Below are 21,629 nucleotides of genomic sequence, written 5' to 3' on the forward strand. Positions count from 1 at the left end.
TTGTTATAAATAATTACCGGATACGGAAGCGAATTTACCGCATGCGCAATGTGTCGTCGCGAAGAGAAACAAATGGCGGTCGACTGTCAAAGAAGAATTATTACTGTCAAGTTTGATCTGATTTAAAACTGTTCTTTTGTTCTTTAGGACGAAGTCAAAACTTGTTCTTTAGGACGCTTGCGTTTTTTCAAGCGGAGTACAACACATGTACAGAATCCCATAAAGTGACAGTAAGTCGATTCTCGTAAAGATTCTGTGATAAGCTTACATCTTGTACTCTTCATATGTGGATCAAACAGACAGGTGCTCGCATTCCTCATAGTATCAGTAAATGTAGTAGATTTGTTGTAGTGTGTTTGGACTTTGTGACAATGACTCAGATGCATGTACAATGTACCATTCGTCCAGTTTTACTTACTGTCATTAATTACCCAAAGCACTGGAGCTTGACATTCTGTCAATAATTTATTATAGCATAAATATGTAAAAATACCCCTACTGGGACCCTACCTATACTCGTGAAAGAACAGTAGTCGTGATTTAGTAAAAATTCAATTGTTTTCATTTTATGAAACAAATTATTTCCACATAAACAAAACAACACCATCATGAAGTCATCGTAAACTGCTCCAGACATTCGGAAATCTGGACGCACAGTAGAATACGCACACAATAACAACTTCTGTTCCATCACGACTACTGGTTTGGTCCCAGTACAGTATGTATAGGGGTATTTTTATATATTAATGCTATATATTTATCACAAAGCGTCAAGCTCTTGTACCCAAATATATAAAGATTCATTTTGCTGTTTGCAGCAGTGAAAGTCCACTAACACGCAGCAATTAGGACCAGGGCAGGAAATACATTATAAGACAACCCAGTTATGAAAATTAACATTAATTTGTGTTAATTAAATTGTTCAGAAGGCAAAGATCAGCATATTATAGTAATTCCGCTGTATGCAAATAACTTGTACTCTACAAATTTTACAAATTAAAAGACGTTTCGGAAAGGTAGAGGGCCTTTAAATTCTATTTCTAATTCGATTTCAAGAATATGTGCACTAAAAACATATAAGTGTACACAGAACGGAAAATAATATTTAGATATTTTTATTCTGTTTGATATCCTGAAAAGAATGTTGAAAACTGCATCAAAATCGGCAGCTTCATTACCCAGATACTGCCTTCCGAAGTGATTGATTTTTTTACCTGTATATCGACTGCTAATCAGGGAATAGGCTGCTCTTGCTGATTAGGGGTAATAACTGAATGTGAAGTCACAAGGACTACGCCAGTGAGGTGTTTGGTAGTGGGGTTATAGCACAAAGGTGGACATATATTCCTGAAATGGGGGTTACGAGAATTTTACAAATATATATATATACAGTAAACAATTATGATGACGATTTGATTATATATAAAATAGGAAATATTGCAACTGAAATCAGGCTAAATTCAAATTTAGATTAGTGGAAACATATATAAGTTATATATGTTTCTGGTGTAAGCCAGGTGTACCTTTTGTTAAAACTTTTAACGAGAGATCTTATCACCGTTTTTAACAGCTTACTTGATTATCAAACTGTCCCGAATATTCAATTTACATAATGTGATCTAAAAAGAGACGAATTCGAAAAATGATGGTCATATTATTATCCATTTGAATATCTTTTTGTATTAGTAAAAATTCACTAGGCCTGTGGATTTCAAGAACCAGCATAACGAACAGAAAATGTGTTAAATGTATTTTATAGTTCAATAACCGTATATATCAAAGACATAAATTGGGAGGGGAAGTAAAAAAAATTAAAAAAAAAAACACTTGAGAGATTGAATTTAAAATGTATAATTCATTTATAGCTGTAATGAGTCCCTCTTCCTTTTTAAGCTACATGTATGACAACATGTGTAATTTAAAAATCTTCAACAGTACATTTATTGGTTATATAGATTATCATTATTGGTATTATATAAATATCGATATTGACCAAAATTCACAACGAATTGGATATCCGAAATCTAGCAATTATCAGAAATATCAAAATTCTGACACTGAGCATGATATTTGCATTGTTCTTTCTCGACATGCCATTTGTAGATAATGTTGTAGTTTCTGTTATAAAAATACATTTACATATAACCAGAAACATATATACATGACAAGTGTATGAGTCTTTCTGAAATGTATATACATCTAGTGATTGATACATTTGTTGTATGTTTTGTTCGAACGGTATATTTTACTGTAAACCAAGGATTTAAAAGTGTAAACAAATATGACATATTATACATGTACAACAATTACATGATGGTCCATCGCTAACTTACCTGTGATCTTACTTTTGACACCTGATGCGAGCTAATCAGCAAAGCGTGACAGGTCACTAAACACCTTTCTTATGTAATCTGGTTAGCCCCTCAATAGTCTCGGTTGACTACGCGTTTTAGTTACTGCAGTATACAGGTATAGAGATTAACACAGCACGACATTGGCTATTCAGAAGTACAGTTCTGATTTTGTTCTGTACTTGGTATCTGCTACTTGGATTAGACATAGACATGTTCAGTCTCATTTTTTTTTCATCTGAACCGTACATGATTTATTTTTCAATTAAAGACACTAATGAATGAAATTGAGCGAAATATCAACAAGTTGTTGGGTGTTTTATGAAAGCTGAATGTATTTCGTCAAATAACAAATGGATGAATTTCAGATAAAACGCAATTAGTAGATGCATTTTCATATATGCAAAAAAATCAAACCTTAATCGTATGGGCAGGTTTAATGAAAAAGTCAGAAATTTGTAAAGCGGGTTTGACTAGTAGACATTCAACGACCTGAGTCGGGTTTTGGATAACATGCCTGTAATAAAAAATCCTTGATATAATATTCATGTATTGTGGCTCCAAACACCGCAGATATACAACGTACGTGGGTTATTATGTACATTTTATTGTGTATAATTATGCAGAAATCACACAGAGATGTTCATTTATCTGCGACTGGTACATCAATATATGCATGATATAAATCCCTATTTTCAAGCGTATTCCAAACTCATATCTGTGATTGAGGATGATATTAAATAGGTATCAGACATGTACACACAGGTACTTGTTTCTTCAAAATTGATATTTACAAAAAGATAGTTTATATTAGATGGCAGACACCAAAAATTGCCACTCTATCTTATGCGAATAGAGTAGGTCCTGTTGTCCTCGTGACGTCACAGGTCAGGGGTCCCGAGTCGAGGTCAATGGTTTGGGGCCTCAGGTGTGTTTTAGAGAAAAGTAGCATTTTCTCTAATACTGTAATCGCTATGAAACTTGTACTTTCTCCATTCTAAATTTTATCCAATGGCGCATTTATCAAGCCTTATATACCAAACCATTCCGTGTGCACTTTAATATCATAAATGCAAATACACACATTATGATATTAAAAACATGCAGTTATCCTTTAAAAATCCTTTCAGGTATGTATTCTAGAGCTCATTTGCTGATTGAGAGAGAGTATGAAAAACTCTGCGAGGCTCCACCATGGGTAAGTAAGAAAACTAGAATTTAACATAAAAAAAATATGAATGAATAATATTTACTAAATGGGAGACATTGTTTGTCAATTTGGAGAATTCCATATAAATGTTTGTATTTGTTTTTATGATAAAAGTCTATGTATTAGAGAAACACTGAAAACTGTAGATTAGTCAAGATAATGGACAGTTTGAGGCCCGTGTATCATAGCCACGTATTAAAGTCGGATAAGGAATGATAAATTAAAGTTAAATGTGCCATAAAAAAAACCAAAAATTTTGACATAAAAAAATCATATTTTTTTCCTAAGTTATCTATAGTAAACCAAAAAGTTTGATGAAATATCATTAAAAGACACAGACAAAAATGTAAAATGTATGGTGACTTATAAATATAAGTTTCAATACAGAAGTTTTGCTTTGTAACAGTTCTTGTTTTTGTGCTAGCCTAAATGTGTTTTGTTGCATTCACAGGGCATTGAAGCAAGACCTCTTAAAGAAGACAACATATTTGAATGGGCAGCCAAAATTAAAGGTCTTAAAAATACTTTGTGGCAAGGTGAGTATATTAATTAATTTGATGATAATACTTTGTTTATTTAAAAGAAAAAAAAAAATCTGTGATAGGATATATGATTGATACCATATTGTAAATTTTGTCATCCTCAAACATAGGTAATGTTTTTACATGTGTAAATTTCTTTTGTGACAGGTGGTATTTTTCGTGTCTATGTGAAGTTTGATGAACACTTCAGTCAAAAACCACCTGAAATTTGCTTCCATACCATTCCATTCCATCCTAATGGTAAGTTGATAAATAATTGTCAATATCTAAATAATAAATCAATCTCAAACAGAGTAAAAATTCAGATATATGAGCTGAACATTTTTTTATTTTAAATATTTTAATATATGTCTCTTGTAAGACTATGTACATAGTCATGTACATAATCAAGAGGAATGACTCTTGCAGCTGTTCACTATCTAGCCACAGTAGCTCAAAAAACAAAGAAAGCTTTACTGTACCGCTTTTAAAAATTACCCCCCCCCCTGCCCCCACCCGGTAAATTGTAATGATTCAAAAGGACACCATCTGTAGACTTTTACCTGGAGACAGGAATGACTAAATACCAGGTATACTGACCGAGCATTGACTTACAATGTAACTTATCAATACTGACCCATCTCTAATCCAGATTCCTTTAGTTTCCGAAATAATTGTGTGACATTTTCCTTCTTATTAATTTATGTAGCAGTTAAACCTGTATATTCAGGTAACCCTCGCTATACCAGCCAAAAATGCTGGTCCAGTGACTTTTGATTTTGACAAGTGACACAGTATTCAGTTCAGTAATTAATTGTAGCATCTTGATTACCTACTTTATTTATTGAAAATCATAATTTTGTAAATTTTGTACAATTCAGTTTATTCTATTTGTCTGATTTCTTTCAGTTGACATGATAACTGGTCGGCCATGTATAGATTTCCTCGACGATCATTCCAAATGGAAAGAGTCCTTCAGTTTATCGTTCATCCTTATCACAATACAGGTACAAATTCTAGTCGTCAACATCACTCTAATATACAGGTACAAATTCTAGTCTACAACATTACTGTTAGGGTACAAATTCTAGTCTACAACATCACTATGCAGGTATAAAATTCTGTCTACAACATCACAATACAGGTACAAGTTCCCCACCTCCTCATCACTATACAGGTACACATTCCCACCTCCCCCATCACTATACAGGTACAAGTTCCCACCTCCCTCATCACTATACAGGTACACATTCCCACCTCCCTCATCACTATACAGGTACAAGTTCCCACCTCCCTCATCACTATACAGGTACAAGTTCCCACCTCCCTCATCACTATACAGGTACAAGTTCCCACCTCCCTCATCACTATACAGGTACAAGTTCCCACCTCCCTCATCACTATACAGGTACAAGTTCCCACCTCCCTCATCACTATTACAGGTACAAGTACATCACTATACAGGTACCCACCTCCCCCATCACTATACAGGTACACATTCCCACCTTCACTATACAGGTACAAGTTCCCACCTCCCTCTCACTATACCTCATCACTATACAGGTACAAGTTTTTCCCACCTCCCTCATCACTATACAGGTACACATTCCCACCTCCATCATCACAATACAGGTACAAGTTCCCGCCTCCCTTATCACTGATACAGGTACAAGTTCCCACCTCCCCCCACTATACAGGTAAACAAGTTCCACCTCCCTCATCACTATAGGTACAAGTTCCCCACCTCCCATCACTATACAGGTACAAGTTCCAACCACCCCCACACTCCCCCATTCACTATTACAGGTACAAGTTCCCTCCTCCCTCATCACTATACAGGTACAAGTTCCCACCTCCCTCATCACTATACAGGTACAAGTTCCCCACCTCCCTCATCACTATACAGGTACAAGTTCCAGCACCTCCATCCTCATCACTATACAGGTACAAGTTCCTCACCTCCCTCATCACTATACAGGTACAAGTTCCCACCTCCCTCATCACTATACAGGTACAAGTTCCCACCTCCCTCATCACTATACAGGTACAAGTTCCCACCTCCCTCATCACTATACAGGTACAAGTTCCCATCCTCGCCCTCTAATCACTTATACAGGTACTAGTTTACCTCCTCATCACTATACAGGTACAAGTTCCCACCTCCCACATCACTATACAGGGTACACAAGTTCCCACCTCCGTCATCACTATTACAGGTACAAGTTCCCCCACCATACAGGTTCCGTTCCCACCCCCTTCATCACTATACAGGTACAAGTTTTCCACCTCCCATCATCACAATACAGGTACAGTTCCCTCATACCTCCCATCATCACTATACAGGTACACAGTTCCCACCTCCCCATCACTATACAGGTACAAGTTCTCACCTCCTCATCTTATACTAGGTACACACAGGTATCACGTACAGGTTCAAGTTCTCACCCCTCCCCATCACTATACAGGTACTCACACTTCAGGTACCACCTCCCTCATCACTATACAGGTACACAGTTCCCACCTCCCCCATCACTATACAGGTACAAGTTCCCCACCTCCCTCATCACTATACAGGTACAAGTTTCGGAACCTCCCTTATCACTATACAGGCAGCAATTTATTCAGGATATTTTAAGGCGAGATCCCAGAACACAAATATTTAAATTTTAATGATTCCCAGTACAAAGAAATATAGAGGGTTCTCAAAATTTTTATGAGTCCCAAAGGAAAATCATGAGTCCAGGACTCGCCTAGGTGAGTCCCATAAATCACTGAACAGGTACAGGTTCCCATGTCCCTCCATCATCAGTTCTCACTTCCCCATCACTGCACAGGTACAAACTCCACCTCCCCCATCACTATACATGGTACAATATTCCCACCTCCATCATCACTATACAGGTACAAGTTCCCACCTCCCCAATCACTGTATACAGATACAAGTGATTACCCACCTCCCTCATCACTATAACAAATACACATTCCCACAACCTTCTTCATTATACAGGTACATACTCCTCACAATCCCCTCATCACTATACAGGGTACAAGTTTCTCAGACCTCCTCATCACTATACAGGTCACATTCCCACCCACATTCCCACCTCACTTTCTTACATTTACACTATATAGGTACAGAGTTCCCACCATCCCTTATCACTGTACACATTACACACAGGTCCCTCATCACTAAACAGTACAATTCTTACCGGTACAAGTCCCTCATCACTATACAGGTACAAGTTCCCCACCTCCCCATCACTATACAAGTTACACAATCCCACCTTCTCCATCACTATACAGGTACAAGTTCCAACCACCCCCATCACTATCTCACTATATACAGGTACCTACACATTCCCACGTCCCCAATTACTATACAGGTACAAGTTCCAACCACCCCCCATAATAATTATATGACAGTCTGATAGAAAATTAGAATTTACACTAAAAAAATATGTAGATAAAATAAGTGATACTTCATTCTAGCTAATAAGGAAAATCTATGTATATATGCACTTTTATGTGGGAAAGGGTTAATTTCATTTATGCATTGTTAGTATACTACGTTACTCATTGGCAGAGTTAATTAGTGTTGTATTGTTGTCGGTCTTTATAAGTACCAGTAATGACCCCCATACTGTTGACAGGTGAACACTATTGTTGAGTTAATTAATCTGTTGTTATATACCTGTCCGTTTTACCTGTATTTCACATTGACTGTGATGTAGAGTTATTTAATGCTTATATAAGCTGAACAACAAGTAGAAACAGTGTTCTATATATGTACTCCCAACTCACAGACCTGTATACTTTAAGTTTTGAAAAGAATTGACAATGGCAAATTCAAATTCATTTAGTTCATCTTCTTCATTATACTACCAGGTAAGAAATTAGATTAGGAACTCATTTTACTGCTTATACAATATACACATAGTTGTATGTTGTGGAATAAGTGTATTTAAATGACATGAATGACAAACATGTAAACTCCGTGTAGATACTGTCTTATTTTATTATTTGCATGATCCAATTAATGTATGCCAATATTTTGTTCTAAAAAACATGTGTCACATTTTAATAATACATATGTACAGTTATTAAAATTGTGATATATAATGTTGCTAATATCTTCTTAGTGTTAGAAAAAATTACAATTTTCCATTTTTACAAAACCTCTTTTTGTGTAAAAGTACGATCAGATTGGTTAATTATAAGGTACTGATTGAGTATTTGCAGACTTTGATGTACATTGATACAGAACTATTTATTTTTCCTGTAATTTACAGAATCTATTAGCTAATCCTAACCTTGTGAAGCCGGTGAATCCAGAGGCCGCTGAGATGATCATGCACTCCCCTCATGCCTATAAACAGATGGTACTAGACTGTGTCGCCTCCAGTCAACGAGTAGATGGTATGTGTTTCTATATATGTGCTTACTGTAAACCAACTGCCTTGTTACTATTAAATTTTGTGATTTTAAATTCAAAACATCTTCGTGAACATTTAAAATCTAATTGATATTCATATCAATATAAGCGATGTAGGTAGTGAATTTTGTTTAATTCACAACACACAACAATTCATTTATAAACTCATGGGATCATGTTATGATATTGTGTATATACTCTAAGCATCTCCTTTATCAAAGTTTAATTTTGTATTGTTAATATTGTATGATATATTGAAAGAGTAATTTTGAATTGTTTAGCTGGTGTGACCTCCCACCATGAAATAGAGTCGAGGGTACGGTTTACCACCCCAGAGAAGATACCCTCGAGACAACCCACACAGCGAACAGCTGGAGCCAGAATATCGCGATTATCCTTCGACGATTATCACACCACCTGGTGTGGGATAGCTACATCAAAATCAACGCCGGAGATGAAAAACCCTCGTAAGTTCTTTAACTATTGTATCGTGAAACTACATGTATCTTACAGAATTCTATTATACAAGCGGTGACATTATAATTGGTTACGTTAGAAATCACTAACGAAAGTTCTTTGGATAACTCTTCAAATCTGACAATAAAAGGTCAAGGTCACAGTGCCTATAAATAGAACATTTGTTACCATACTATTGTTGTGAAAGAATATTATCGAATATATGATATAGTACTTGGTTAACTGAATGTAAGATTCCGATATAAATGGTAGTCTATGACTATAAATATACACACAAGTGTGATAGAAATTTAGTTAACTGAATGTCATTATGTCGATATAAATGGTAGTCTTGACTATAATAGTGTGAAATATAGTACTTAGTTAACTGAATGTAAGATGTCGATATAAACTGTTGACTATAACTGTAGGTACCGTACATTATCAGAATAGATGGAGTATACTTGGAAATAATTAGTTGTTGATGAGGTTCATAACATACATGTATGTAGGAGGATGTACTATACTGATAATTATCACTATATTTTATGTTTGCCAGTATCATTGATCAGAGCTAATATATTTGCACTACAACTGGCATAATTATCACATTTATACAAATTAAATCTATATGTATGGAAATGTCAAGCATATCTGCTTTTGTTTTTTACACTCAAGACAAACATTACATTCTACACAACACAGTGCTTTGCTTGTGTATTTTGCAAATGTAAAAGAATTTCTACACAGAAATTACGTACAGCATCTTTCTATTATCATTTTAGTCATGTACAGTATTTTCAATATCAAACTAAAATTCTAATAGATCTTCTGTATTTATACATTAAACTCTTTATTTGGACAGTGCAGGGATTGATCAAGGATCACCCCTTACTCCAGATATGTTTGATATTTTAGAATATTTATTTTGACAGTGCAGGGATTGATCAAGGATCACCCCTTACTCCAGATGTGCTTGATACTGAGAATATTCATTTTTTACAGTACTGGAATCTATCAAGGACCAACCCTTACTCCAAAAAGCTCACTTAGGTCTACCACAGGAAGAAATTGAGGAGCAAATGAAACGACAAATTGAGGAGTGAGTCTTCATATTTTCTGTAAAGCCAATTAAAGGTTTTGTGATGTATTTACCTATAAATGATAAATGATAATATTTACCTTGTGTCTGCTGATTCAAGCATAAAATTAGATTTTAATTAACTGCATGACTTTGAGTCAACAACGTTCAATTGTAACTTTTGACTTTAAAATTCTTTTGTTTTATTAAGACAAACACTTTTTACATGTATTTGCAACCCTGTAGTTATTGGGTAAGGATTTTTGCTAATTGAATCGGTGTGTTTTGGGTATTTAGTGCCATGAACATCATTAAAATTCTATCCACAGACATGACGACTTGATGTACGGAAAATTCTCGGATAAACCTGTTGCTGAGGACGAAAAAGCAGCAAAGATGGCTAAACTAAACAGAATGAGAAAAATCTATCTTCCTCCTAGGATATCACCTAGTAAGTGATATACATGTACCTCAATAAATGCAATGTCAAATTATATACATTTTGTACATGCACATGTAATCAGTAAACAGGTCTAGGAGAATGAACGATGTTAAAATCTCAGCTTTACGTTTATCTGTAGAGCGAATACCAATTCTCTGTTTGGGAATTTATATGGAGTTTATTAGGTCATCTGACCCGAAGGGTCAGGATGACCTATAGTCATCATGCACCGTCCGTCGGCGTCCGCCGTCCGCCGTGCGTAAACTTTCCATTCAAACAACTTCTTCTCAATAACCATAAGGCCTAAAGTACTCATATTTGGCCTGTAGCATGCTGGGATGAAGGGCTACCAAATTTGTGAAAATTATTGACCTTGACCTACTTTCAAGGTCACAGGGGTCAAAAAGGCTGAAATCTTTTGAACGACTTTTTCTCAATAACCATTAGGCCCAGAGTACTCATATTTGGCCTGTAGCATGCTGGGATGAAGGGCTACCAAAGTTGTGAAAATTTATGACCTTGACCTACTTTCAAGGTCACAGGGCTCAAATAGGCTGAAATCTTTGAACGACTTCTTCTCAAGAACTGTAAAGCTCAGAGTACTCATATTTGGCCTGTAGCATGCTGGGATGAAGGGCTACCAAAGTTGTGAAAATTAATGACCTAGACTTACTTTCAAGGTCACAGGGGTCAAATAGGCTCAAATCTTTGAACGACTTCTTCTCAATAGCCATAAGGCCCAGAGTACTCATATTTGGCCCGTAGCATGCTGGGATTAAGGACTACCAAAGTTGTGAAAATTAATGACCTAGACCTACTTTCAAGGTCACAGGGGTCAAATAGGCTCAAATCTTTGAACGACTTCTTCTCAATAACCATAAGGCCCAGAGTACTCATATTTGATCTGTAGCATGCTGGGATGAAGGGCTACCAAAGTTGTGAAAATTTATGACCTTGACCTACTTTCAAGGTCACAGGGGTCAAATAGGCTAAAATCTTTGAACGACTTCTTCTCAATAGCCATAAGGCCCAGAGTACTCATATTTGGCCTGTAGCATGCTGGGATGAAAGCTACCAAAGTTGTGAAAATTAATTACCTCGACCAACTTTCAAGGTCACAGGGGTCAAATAGGCTCAAATCTTTGAACGACTTCTTCTCAATAGCCATAAGGCCCAGAGTACTCATATTTGGCCCATAGCATGCTGGGACAAAGAGCTACAAAAGTTGTGAAAAGGAATGACCTTGACCTACTTTCAAGGTCACAGGGGTCAAAAAGGCTAAAATCTTTGAACGACTTCTTCTCAATAACCATAAGGCCGAGAGTACTCATATTTTGCCTGTAGCATGCTGGGATTAAGGACTACCAAAGTTGTGAAAATTAATTACCTAGACCTTTCAAGGTCACAGGGGTCAAATAGGCTGAAATCTTTGAACAACTTCTTCTCAATAACCATAAGGCCCAGAGTACTCATATTTGGCCTGTAGCATGCTGGGATGTAGGGCTACCAAAGTTGTGAACATTATTGACCTTGACCTACTTTCAAGGTCACAGGGCTCAAATAGGCTGAAATCTTTGAACGACTTCTTCTCAATAACTGTAAGGCCCAGAGTACTCATATTTGGCCTGTGGCATGCTGGGATGAAGGGTTACCAAAGTTATTGAAATGAATGACCTTGACTTTCTTTCAAGGTCAGGGGTCAAATAGGCTTATATCTTGAATTTTGAACTTCTCAAATTCTGCCAGTGTGATTTAGCTGATACTTGCATATGAAATGATCCTTGTCATGGTCCTGACCAAGTGTTTTTATATTTTATGTTGATCTGAAATCCAAGATGGCCACCACTCCCGCCATCTTGAAAATATATTTTGAACTTATTCTTAAGTTCTTCCAGTGCTATTTTGCTGGAACTTGTCTGATTTATTTTAAGGATACTGACATTGTCCCAACAAAGTGTTGTTTGACGGGTTGACCCAAAAACCAAGATGGCCACCAAAGCTGCCATCTTGAAAACACATTTTGAACTTCTTCTAAAGTTCTACCCATGCAGTTTAAATGAAACTTGCATGAAATGATCCTTACATGGTCATGACCAAGTGTTTTTATTTTTTAACCATGACACCATATATCTAATTCCCTATACAGCTATTGCCAAGGTAGTCAGATGACCGTTAAGGCCCTTGGGCCTCTTGTTTTTAATCTTTTATTGACCAATTGTTGATATCAGGTAGTAAATCTATACTTAGTTATATATGAAGCTTTTTTAAAATGTTATTAATCCTCTTTCATTCTATTTCAGCTCCATCAGCCGTCCCGCCTCCCAGTACAGGAAAGAAAGACGAGCCGTTAGAGGAGGAAGTGGAGGACTTGCTAGCCTGGTCATCTAAACTGGACGCTACAGCAGTAGACACTTGACCATAACAATATTTAGTGCTTTAAATCTTAACTGTGTGGTCAGATATTCTTCAATACACGTCAATGAACTCTAGCACAACAATCTACTTAAATTATCAACCAGTACTGTTGTGACTCTCGTAACTGTTCTCGAGTTGCCTAGAGTTGCCACTCTTCCTGGCAGTAATAATTGTTATACTCTTATGGAGGATAGTGAAACATTCTGAACTCAGCATCATGACTTTCCTTTCTTTGAAATGTCTGTAATTTGTTTTAATGATGATGAATATTAGGATGTTTAAGATAAAAGATATTGATCAGTATTCAGTCCACTAAGTACTCCATAGTATATATAGTATACTGTATATGACAGAGATGTTTTTAGTGTAGGTATCAGTCGAACTGTCCTAAATCTGGTACTGGTATCGTGAGTTAAATTTAAATTGAGTACCGTAAGGCTAGCAAAAGTTAACAATTTCATTTGGTTCGTTCCTATTTATTGCTGTGTGAAATTCCGTTACTCAAAGGTTATTGGTTGGCACTTTTGTTTTATCTTTGTGTGAACAAATTGACCATTTAATGATTTTAGAAATAAATTAAGCCTTTGCTATGCAGACTGCAAGAGAAATCAATAAATCCGACCCATTTCTTTTTCTTTTAATGATAATCACCGGTATATTTCTCCTTTAAACTAAATTTGTTTCTTTGTAGATTGACAATATATATTTTAATAGAATGAATGTGTATGTAAGGATTTACTTGAACAGAACTTGAATGAATTTTTAGAAATTATTAAATCTGTACACTCAGTTTATATGTATGTTGTGATAATGATAGATGTGTATAAGGAGTGGGAATTTATTGTACCAGTATGTAAGTGAATATCCATAAACTATTTTGTACTGTCATATTTATAAATAAAATGTTTATGTAAACACTGTTTTTCTAGTTTTCCATCATGTATTACCTCATTATGCCCTTGGAAACCCAGAGTCTAAACTCTACCACGCTCCGTTTACACCAGACCGTAGGCTGATTAACAAGAGTAAACCACGATGTCCTCACTATACTGTAGGACAAGTGAACCTTAATTCCTAATATGATGTTAGGCCTTATCTTCTGTCACTTAATATTTCTCTTCTGATAACCACCAAGATTACAAGAAGACCAGGAAGCATGCTGGTGTCAAAACCAAACTGTGTTACCTAAAACTGGGATTCCCAGTCATTTTACATATTCTATTCTAAGTTACTTAAATTACCGAAAACTGGGATTCCCAGTCATTTTACTTATTCTATACCTTAAAGTTACTTACTTTAAACAAATCGTGATATGATAAAAGAGATCCATGATAATGATATTGGGTCAATAGCATTATTTTAAGGTTGATCTACTTTAATCTTAGGTCAAGGGGACAAATTATCATATCCTTCAGGACTGTATTTTATTTTAACTTTAACATTAAGGTAAAGTTATTGTCACTGCATGGTTATCATTATGTTCAAAACAGGGCTCAACACTAATGAAACAGGGCTTAACACTAATGAAACAGGGCTCAACACTAATGAAACAGGGCTCATTGCCCATTGCTCAACACTTTATTGAATACATTGTAGTTGACTTTTACCAGTTAGTTCTATATCACCCCCATCCTTGATACCCTAAGGGTTCTGATCACTTACAATCTCTACAACCCTGTACTATCTCATATTAAAATTGAAGGCAAGTCAGAGGAACACATCTGAACCAATCACAGGCCTGCAATCATTTTCTTTGAAGACTTCAGAGAGAGTGACGCCCAACTTCAAAGCCACACAGTCAACCACAATGTACTGTTATCTAACTCATCTTTTAATTAGCAGCAGAAATTGACACCCCTTGGTGCATGATAAGATTTTTCAGAAGTTAAAAACTGGATATGTTTAATAATTATGATGTACATCCGATATCTAAAAAGGCTCAGCTTTTGCTATTGAGACAATGATGTTTTCAAGAAAAAAGGGGATGATTTTGGATAGAGAATCATTTTCAAAATAAAAAAGATTTTGTTTGGTTTGAAAGAAAGTATAATCCAATGGAACGCCCTTTCTGCTTCCATTGTTGACACTTCTTAGCTGTACAGTAATTCTCACATCTCGATCACCACTATTAACTTCCTACCTTGTATATATAGTTTTATACATTTAAAAAATAACAAAAGAGAAATAAAGTTTTTAATTTCTGCGTCCCCAACGCACTCCAGGTAATTTTCTTTGTCAAGAAGGTGATATCGAAAGAAGAAGAAGAAAACAACAAAAATTCATACCTGTGCAAATTGGAGTGCTGCATTACAATTGCAAATTTTAAATACATATACACTGTACTTGTTTCTAGGAAATATTAAGGCTTAATTTTACAAATTTTACAAATCTACTGTGCACTGTTAATTGTAATGTACGTGTGCAAAAAAAATGTACATTCTGTAAGTAAATAAAGAACATGGACATATAGGCAAAACAAATATTTCTATTAAATCAAGGACGTACAATGTACATGTATACGTAACCCCTAAGAGATATCATTGTGCACTCTCACCGTGCCGTTAATAAAAAAGATTCAATTTAAATCCCTAGTGGGTAGTATCTATATCGTTTACAACAAATTATGATTCAGTATATCCAGGCCTATGGACCTTTCACAGACAAAACGAAAGTAGAAAATAACCGGAAATGACTGCAAATATTGTACGCTTACAAACTCCATCCAACTGTATGTATGTGATATGAAGTTAACTATCTTGAACAGTCAGTTCTGATAATTTCAAAAGGAAATAATTTAATCCACCAATTCTAATCACAGCATTTACGTTTTAAGTAATATTTTATGAATAACCTGTTTGTCTAAAAATAGCACGCGACCTACTTTTGGTTGTAAATAATGGTGGGAACTGCTGGCGCACAACAGACAACGACAACGGTTCACGACGGTACGTCCCTGACAAGGATCAGCAGAAATACGACAGAGGTTTTAAAGTAAGTTCTGTTACATGGTTATGTTTTTGTAATTAGACTTTTATGTACACAGTGTCAGAAGAATGACTTCAATATTCGATGTAGTAAATATTTTCGGCTACACCGTCCACCTAACAATAACAACCTCTAGCTGGTAAATAGGTAAATAGGTAAGTGGTCACGAGACTTCTGCTGTGTATATATACATTAAACTTGAACATTTTTTAAATTTATAATGATCTCCCTGGATTTGAAAAATACAACTGGAAATTAACTCAATTAACACATTATTCAGCTGTCGTATATAAATTAACTTGTCATAATTGTACAGGTACATGTATAACATATAATGCCAACCATAGCATGCAATCCTGAATTAACCTGTCAGTTTATCATATGTACAGTGTAGCTAGCTAGCTTGTGACCTACATAAATCCAGAGATTGTACATGTATGTGTATATATTAGCCTAAATAATGAAAAAAAGATATCAGATCTTTGTAACCGTCAACTGACTATTAAATCTGAATATTAACTGCAAGAACTCAGTCAGAACATTGACCATGTCCACCTGTTGATCAAATGACTGGGCTCAACCTGGCTCACCTTACGTTACAATTGGCTGGACGACTGTCTGGCCTCATGTGGCTTGGCTTATTAATTAATTACCTCACCATTCTGACACTGAGCCCGCCTTAGAACAAATAATCATACCTTGCCATCACTCTGTTCTCGGCTGACAATGACCATTTGTCAAAAATATTCTGTCCATTATCCAGAGCTACATCATCAAAGATAGGCTCTCCTCTGTTTAGAATTACCTTTTGGCAGGGTTAAAATCTGACAGGGCTGACCTCTCGCAAGTCTCAATCACCTCTGGCAGGATTAAACTCAGACTTGTCTAACTTAAGACTGAGCTCACCTGTGACTGGTCTGACCTAAAACTGAGCTCACCTGTGACTGGTCTAAACTCACACTGGGCTCACATGTGACTGGTCTAACCTCAGACTGGGCTCACCTGTGACTGGTCTAACCTAAGACTGGGCTCATCTGTGACTGGTCTAACCTAAGACTGAGCTCACCTGTGACTGGTCTATACTCACGCCGGGCTTACCTCAGACAGGTCTAAACTCACACTGGGCTCACCATTGACTGGTGACTGGTCTTACCTCAGACTGGGCTCATCTCTGACTGGTCTAACCTAAGACTGAGCTCACCTGTGACTGGTCTATACTCACGCCGGGCTTACCTCAGACAGGTCTAAACTCACACTGGGCTCACCATTGACTGGTGACTGGTCTTACCTCAGACTGGGCTCATCTCTGACTGGTCTAACCTCAGACTCGGCTCACCTGTGACTGGTCTAACCTCAGACTGGGCTCACCTGTGACTGGTCTAACCTCAGGCTGGGCTCATCTGTGACTGGTCTAACCTCAGACTGGGCTCATCTGTGACTGGTCTAACCTCAGACTGGGCTCATCTGTGACTGGTCTAACCTCAGACTGGGCTCACCTGTGACTGGTCTAACCTCAGACTGGGCTCACCTGTGACTGGTCTAACCTCAGGCTGGGCTCATCTGTGACTGGTCTAACCTCAGACTGGGCTCATCTGTGACTGGTCTAACCTCAGACTGGGCTCATCTCTGACTGGTCTAACCTCAGGCTGGGCTCATCTGTGACTGGTCTAACCTCAGACTGGGCCCACCTGTGACTAGTCTAACCTCACGGCTGACTGGTCTCATCATCTCTGACTGGTCTAACCTCAGGCTGGGCTCAACCTACTGCTGACTGGTCTAACCTCAGGCTGGGCTCATCTGTGACTGGTCTAACCTCAGACTGGGCTCACCTGTGACTGGTCTAACCTCAGGCTGGGCTTACCTGTGAATGGTCTAACCTTAGGCTGGGCTCAACTCTGACTGGTCTAACCTCAGGCTGGGCTCATCTGTGACTGGTCTAACCTCAAGCTGGGCTCATCTGTGACTGGTCTAACCTCAGGCTGGGCTCATCTGTGACTGGTCTAACCTCAGACTGGGCTCACCTGTGACTGGTCTAACCTCAGGCTGAGCTCATCTCTGACTGGTCTAACCTCAGGCTGGGCTCATCTGTGACTGGTCTAACCTCAGACTGGGCTCATCTGTGACTGGTCTAACCTCAGGCTGGGCTCAACTCTGACTGGTCTAACCTCAGGCTGGGCTCATCTGTGACTGGTCTAACCTCAAGCTGGGCTCATCTGTGACTGGTCTAACCTCAAGCTGGGCTCATCTGTGACTGGTCTAACCTCAAGCTGGGCTCACCTCTGACAGGTTTATCCTCAGGCTGGGCTCACCTCATCTCTGCCGGGCTCATGTCTGACTGCATTATGGGCTCATCTTGGCTGGGCTCACCTCACCTCTGACAGGGCTCTAATTATGGCAAATACGGTAGATGTATTTTTCATTTGAATTGGATTATTACATATATTATGGACAATGCTATAGTGCATTATTGTAGGAAATACATCTTATATATAAATCAGTTATAGATAATTTTAACATGTCTGATGTCTGTATATTTCAGTGAGAGAGCAGAATATCAGAAATATCAGAAATGAATACATTCCTACCCTTAAACAATAACAACAGCAATGTCTGGCCGAACGTAATGGACGTTTCACACCAAAGTACTAAACGACAGAGAATGGACGAATCACTGGAGGAAACAAACCAACAGCTGCATGGAGCACCTCCCTGTACCTGTGGTGAGTAAATAACACATCTTTGTATAAGGGGCCATGTTTCGATAACTTTTGTGATGTCAGTCTTTTATTTCCATGGTAAATTATGTTTTTGTATTTGTCACTATAGGAGTTTATTTATCAGCATGTGATGATAACCAACGGATACTTGGGACGAATTGGCTAAGATATGATAAATTTTCAAAATAAGAAAAAATCATTACAGTATCAGATATAATCCCTAGGCATACAAAAACTGCAGTATCAAGATAGACTCTTGTAATTGAAATATTTGCATAAAATAAGTACCATTGTAATCTATTTTCAGGAAGGAAATTTTTGCCCGTGCGGAAAAATGACTCTACTTTTATCACAGAATCCTGGCGGTCTACAGGAACGTCATTGTTTAAGCCACTAACACAGGATGTATTTGTAAACTTAGTAAAGTATGAACAGTTCAGTGTATCTGACGGTACGTTCTTTGTAGCAGACAGTGCTGGGAACTACTCTAACTCCGTGGCAGGTAAGGGAGAAAGTTTAACGAAAATATTCGTGGTGATCTAGCATCTAATCAGTTGGTTGGTTATTTGACCTGAATGATGAGGAAGGTGTCAGGGATATCCTACCTACTTTTTCTATCGCTGTACATTAGCTTTACCTTCAGACCATTTTTTCTCAAGAACTAGAAGGCCACAAAGGTCTTTAACCCCAGTTGATACTTAGAAGGAAGGCTGGGATGCTAAGTGTATCAATGAGTGACTCGATCATTTGAGTGGGTCAAAGGAATCAAACATGATTTTCAAGGTCACAGGGATCAAATGTTTTAAAAATCAAATAAGAAAGCTTAATGGTCTGATATTGGAGAGTTACTGATCATGAGTACAATTAAATCTTCTTCTCGAGAACCAAATGACATCAGGTCTGATATATTGGACGAAGGACTACCAAATTAGGTAACAAAATTGTTAAATTGGTGATCTACTTCCAAGGTCACAATGCATATGCATCTGCTTAATGAAACATTGTTTATTTACAGGTCAAGTCCTACACATGTGGAGGTATGATAAAACAAAGAAAGAGCTATTCATAGCACAGTCGATTCTCTTCACCTGTCCACAGGTATTTATGAATATGTATCTTTTAATAAAAGCACCTGTCCATTAAATCTGTCCCTATATGCAGATGGTAGTTTGGTACTATATATCATGGACAATGGAAATTTAAAATCTACATTAGAAATGATAACCAACATCACATCCTCAATGCTCCAGGGGTTACTGTCACTGTCGTTATATATTTCCCTGGAATATCACATAGTAAAACTGAAGGCAGCTCAGGAGAAAAAATCTCAACCAATCACAGGCTAGCAAAGATTTTTCTTTGAAGACTACAGAGAGAGTGACACCCAACTTCAAAGCCACACAGTTAAGCACAGTGTACCATTGTACGGCTCTTTTGTTGTGCATCAAAGGACTAAATTACCTGTTCTATTCTGTTACCTCCAGTTTTACTATAAGATAGTCCAGGGTGGATATAACGTCAGTTATAGTAACCCCTGGAGTATCAAGGATGCCAACATCATAAACTAAAACAACTGTGTACAATGACCACATACTGTTCCTCATTTTGGTAATCAGGATAGCAACCAGCTACTACATATTGTTTATAGGGCAATACTATAAACACACCATTAGAACCAATACAACATTTGTAGATAGACATATTACACATACAATATCATGTATAAATTTTACATAATAAATAATGGTGATAAGATTGATGATATTTTCTCATTACAGGACTTGGTTGTGATACAAGCTGTGCTACACTCCATATAGCTCACTCCTGTATATTGTGTCTTTCTACAAACATGTTGATTTACTAAGGACTTGGAGAAGTTATAAGACTACGGAGTGTATGTCTTCAGGTAGTGATATACAAATGAAGATGATGATACAGCAGCCTCATAAGTAGTTTGTGGTGACAGAGGTGGTCCTGTGTTTATACTGTAACAAGGGGTTCAGTAGAGGCTGATGGTGATGATACAGCAGCCTTATAAGTAGTTTGTGGTGACAGAGGTGGTCCTGTGTTTATACTGTAACAAGGGGTTCAGTAGAGGCTGATGGTGATGATACAGCAGCCTTATAAGTAGTTTGTGGTGACAGAGGTGGTCCTTGTGTTTATACTGTAACAAGGGGTTCAGTAGAGGCTGATGGTGATGATACAGCAGCCTTATAAGTAGTTTGTGGTGACAGAGGTGGTCCTGTGTTTATACTGTAACAAGGGGTTCAGTAGAGGCTGATGGTGATGATACAGCAGCCTTATAAGTAGTTTGTGGTGACAGAGGTGGTCCTGTGTTTATACTGTAACAAGGGGTTCAGTAGAGGCTGATGGTGATGATACAGCAGCCTTATAAGTAGTTTGTGGTGACAGAGGTGGTCCTGTGTTTATACTGTAACAAGGGGTTCAGTAGAGGCTGATGGTGATGATACAGCAGCCTTATAAGTAGTTTGTGGTGACAGAGGTGGTCCTGTGTTTATACTGTAACAAGGGGTTCAGTAGAGGCTGATGGTGATGATACAGCAGCCTTATAAGTAGTTTGTGGTGACAGAGGTGGTCCTGTGTTTATACTGTAACAAGGGGTTCAGTAGAGGCTGATGGTGATGATACAGCAGCCTTATAAGTAGTTTGTGGTGACAGAGGTGGTCCTGTGTTTATACTGTAACAAGGGGTTCAGTAGAGGCTGATGGTGATGATACAGCAGCCTTATAAGTAGTTTGTGGTGACAGAGGTGGTCCTGTGTTTATACTGTAACAAGGGGTTCAGTAGAGGCTGATGGTGATGATACAGCAGCCTTATAAGTAGTTTGTGGTGACAGAGGTGGTCCTGTGTTTATACTGTAACAAGGGGTTCAGTAGAGGCTGATGGTGATGATACAGCAGCCTTATAAGTAGTTTGTGGTGACAGAGGTGGTCCTGTGTTTATACTGTAACAAGGGGTTCAGTAGAGGCTGATGGTGATGATACAGCAGCCTTATAAG

The 21,629-nt window shown here is 37.5% G+C and overlaps 2 protein-coding genes across 2 annotated transcripts; both read left to right on the forward strand.

Annotated features, from left to right (window-relative positions):
• Window positions 1-161: 161 nt before the first annotated feature.
• Window positions 162-13,823, forward strand: LOC138325392 (ubiquitin-conjugating enzyme E2 U-like). Its single transcript, XM_069271024.1, has 10 exons — window positions 162-230; window positions 3,482-3,549; window positions 4,013-4,097; window positions 4,251-4,343; window positions 4,992-5,089; window positions 8,372-8,498; window positions 8,796-8,981; window positions 9,976-10,072; window positions 10,381-10,502; window positions 12,794-13,823. The coding sequence occupies exons 2-10, from the start codon at window positions 3,484-3,486 to the stop codon at window positions 12,907-12,909; spliced, it is 990 nt and encodes a 329-aa protein (XP_069127125.1). The 5' UTR covers window positions 162-230; window positions 3,482-3,483; the 3' UTR covers window positions 12,910-13,823.
• A 4,609-nt stretch (window positions 13,824-18,432) lies between these two features.
• LOC138325393 (uncharacterized) lies at window positions 18,433-20,738 on the forward strand. Its single transcript, XM_069271025.1, has 4 exons — window positions 18,433-18,613; window positions 18,918-19,112; window positions 19,626-19,708; window positions 20,389-20,738. The coding sequence occupies exons 1-4, from the start codon at window positions 18,463-18,465 to the stop codon at window positions 20,425-20,427; spliced, it is 468 nt and encodes a 155-aa protein (XP_069127126.1). The 5' UTR covers window positions 18,433-18,462; the 3' UTR covers window positions 20,428-20,738.
• The last annotated feature ends 891 nt before the right edge of the window (window positions 20,739-21,629 follow it).

The sequence above is a fragment of the Argopecten irradians genome, chromosome 6 (assembly GCF_041381155.1).
Source record: "Argopecten irradians isolate NY chromosome 6, Ai_NY, whole genome shotgun sequence".
NCBI classification, from domain to species: domain Eukaryota; kingdom Metazoa; phylum Mollusca; class Bivalvia; order Pectinida; family Pectinidae; genus Argopecten; species Argopecten irradians.

Excerpts from the sequence above, each read along its gene's own strand:
- LOC138325393 (XM_069271025.1), top strand. The coding sequence starts at position 18,463 with ATGAATACATTCCTACCCTTAAACAATAACAACAGCAATGTCTGGCCG. Across the intron at positions 19,113-19,625 it reads CTACTCTAACTCCGTGGCAG|GTCAAGTCCTACACATGTGG; the intron begins GTAAGGGAGAAA and ends GTTTATTTACAG. Across the intron at positions 19,709-20,388 it reads TTCTCTTCACCTGTCCACAG|GACTTGGTTGTGATACAAGC; the intron begins GTATTTATGAAT and ends TTCTCATTACAG.
- LOC138325392 (XM_069271024.1), top strand. The coding sequence starts at position 3,484 with ATGTATTCTAGAGCTCATTTGCTGATTGAGAGAGAGTATGAAAAACTC. Across the intron at positions 3,550-4,012 it reads TCTGCGAGGCTCCACCATGG|GGCATTGAAGCAAGACCTCT; the intron begins GTAAGTAAGAAA and ends TTGCATTCACAG. Across the intron at positions 5,090-8,371 it reads TCATCCTTATCACAATACAG|AATCTATTAGCTAATCCTAA; the intron begins GTACAAATTCTA and ends TGTAATTTACAG.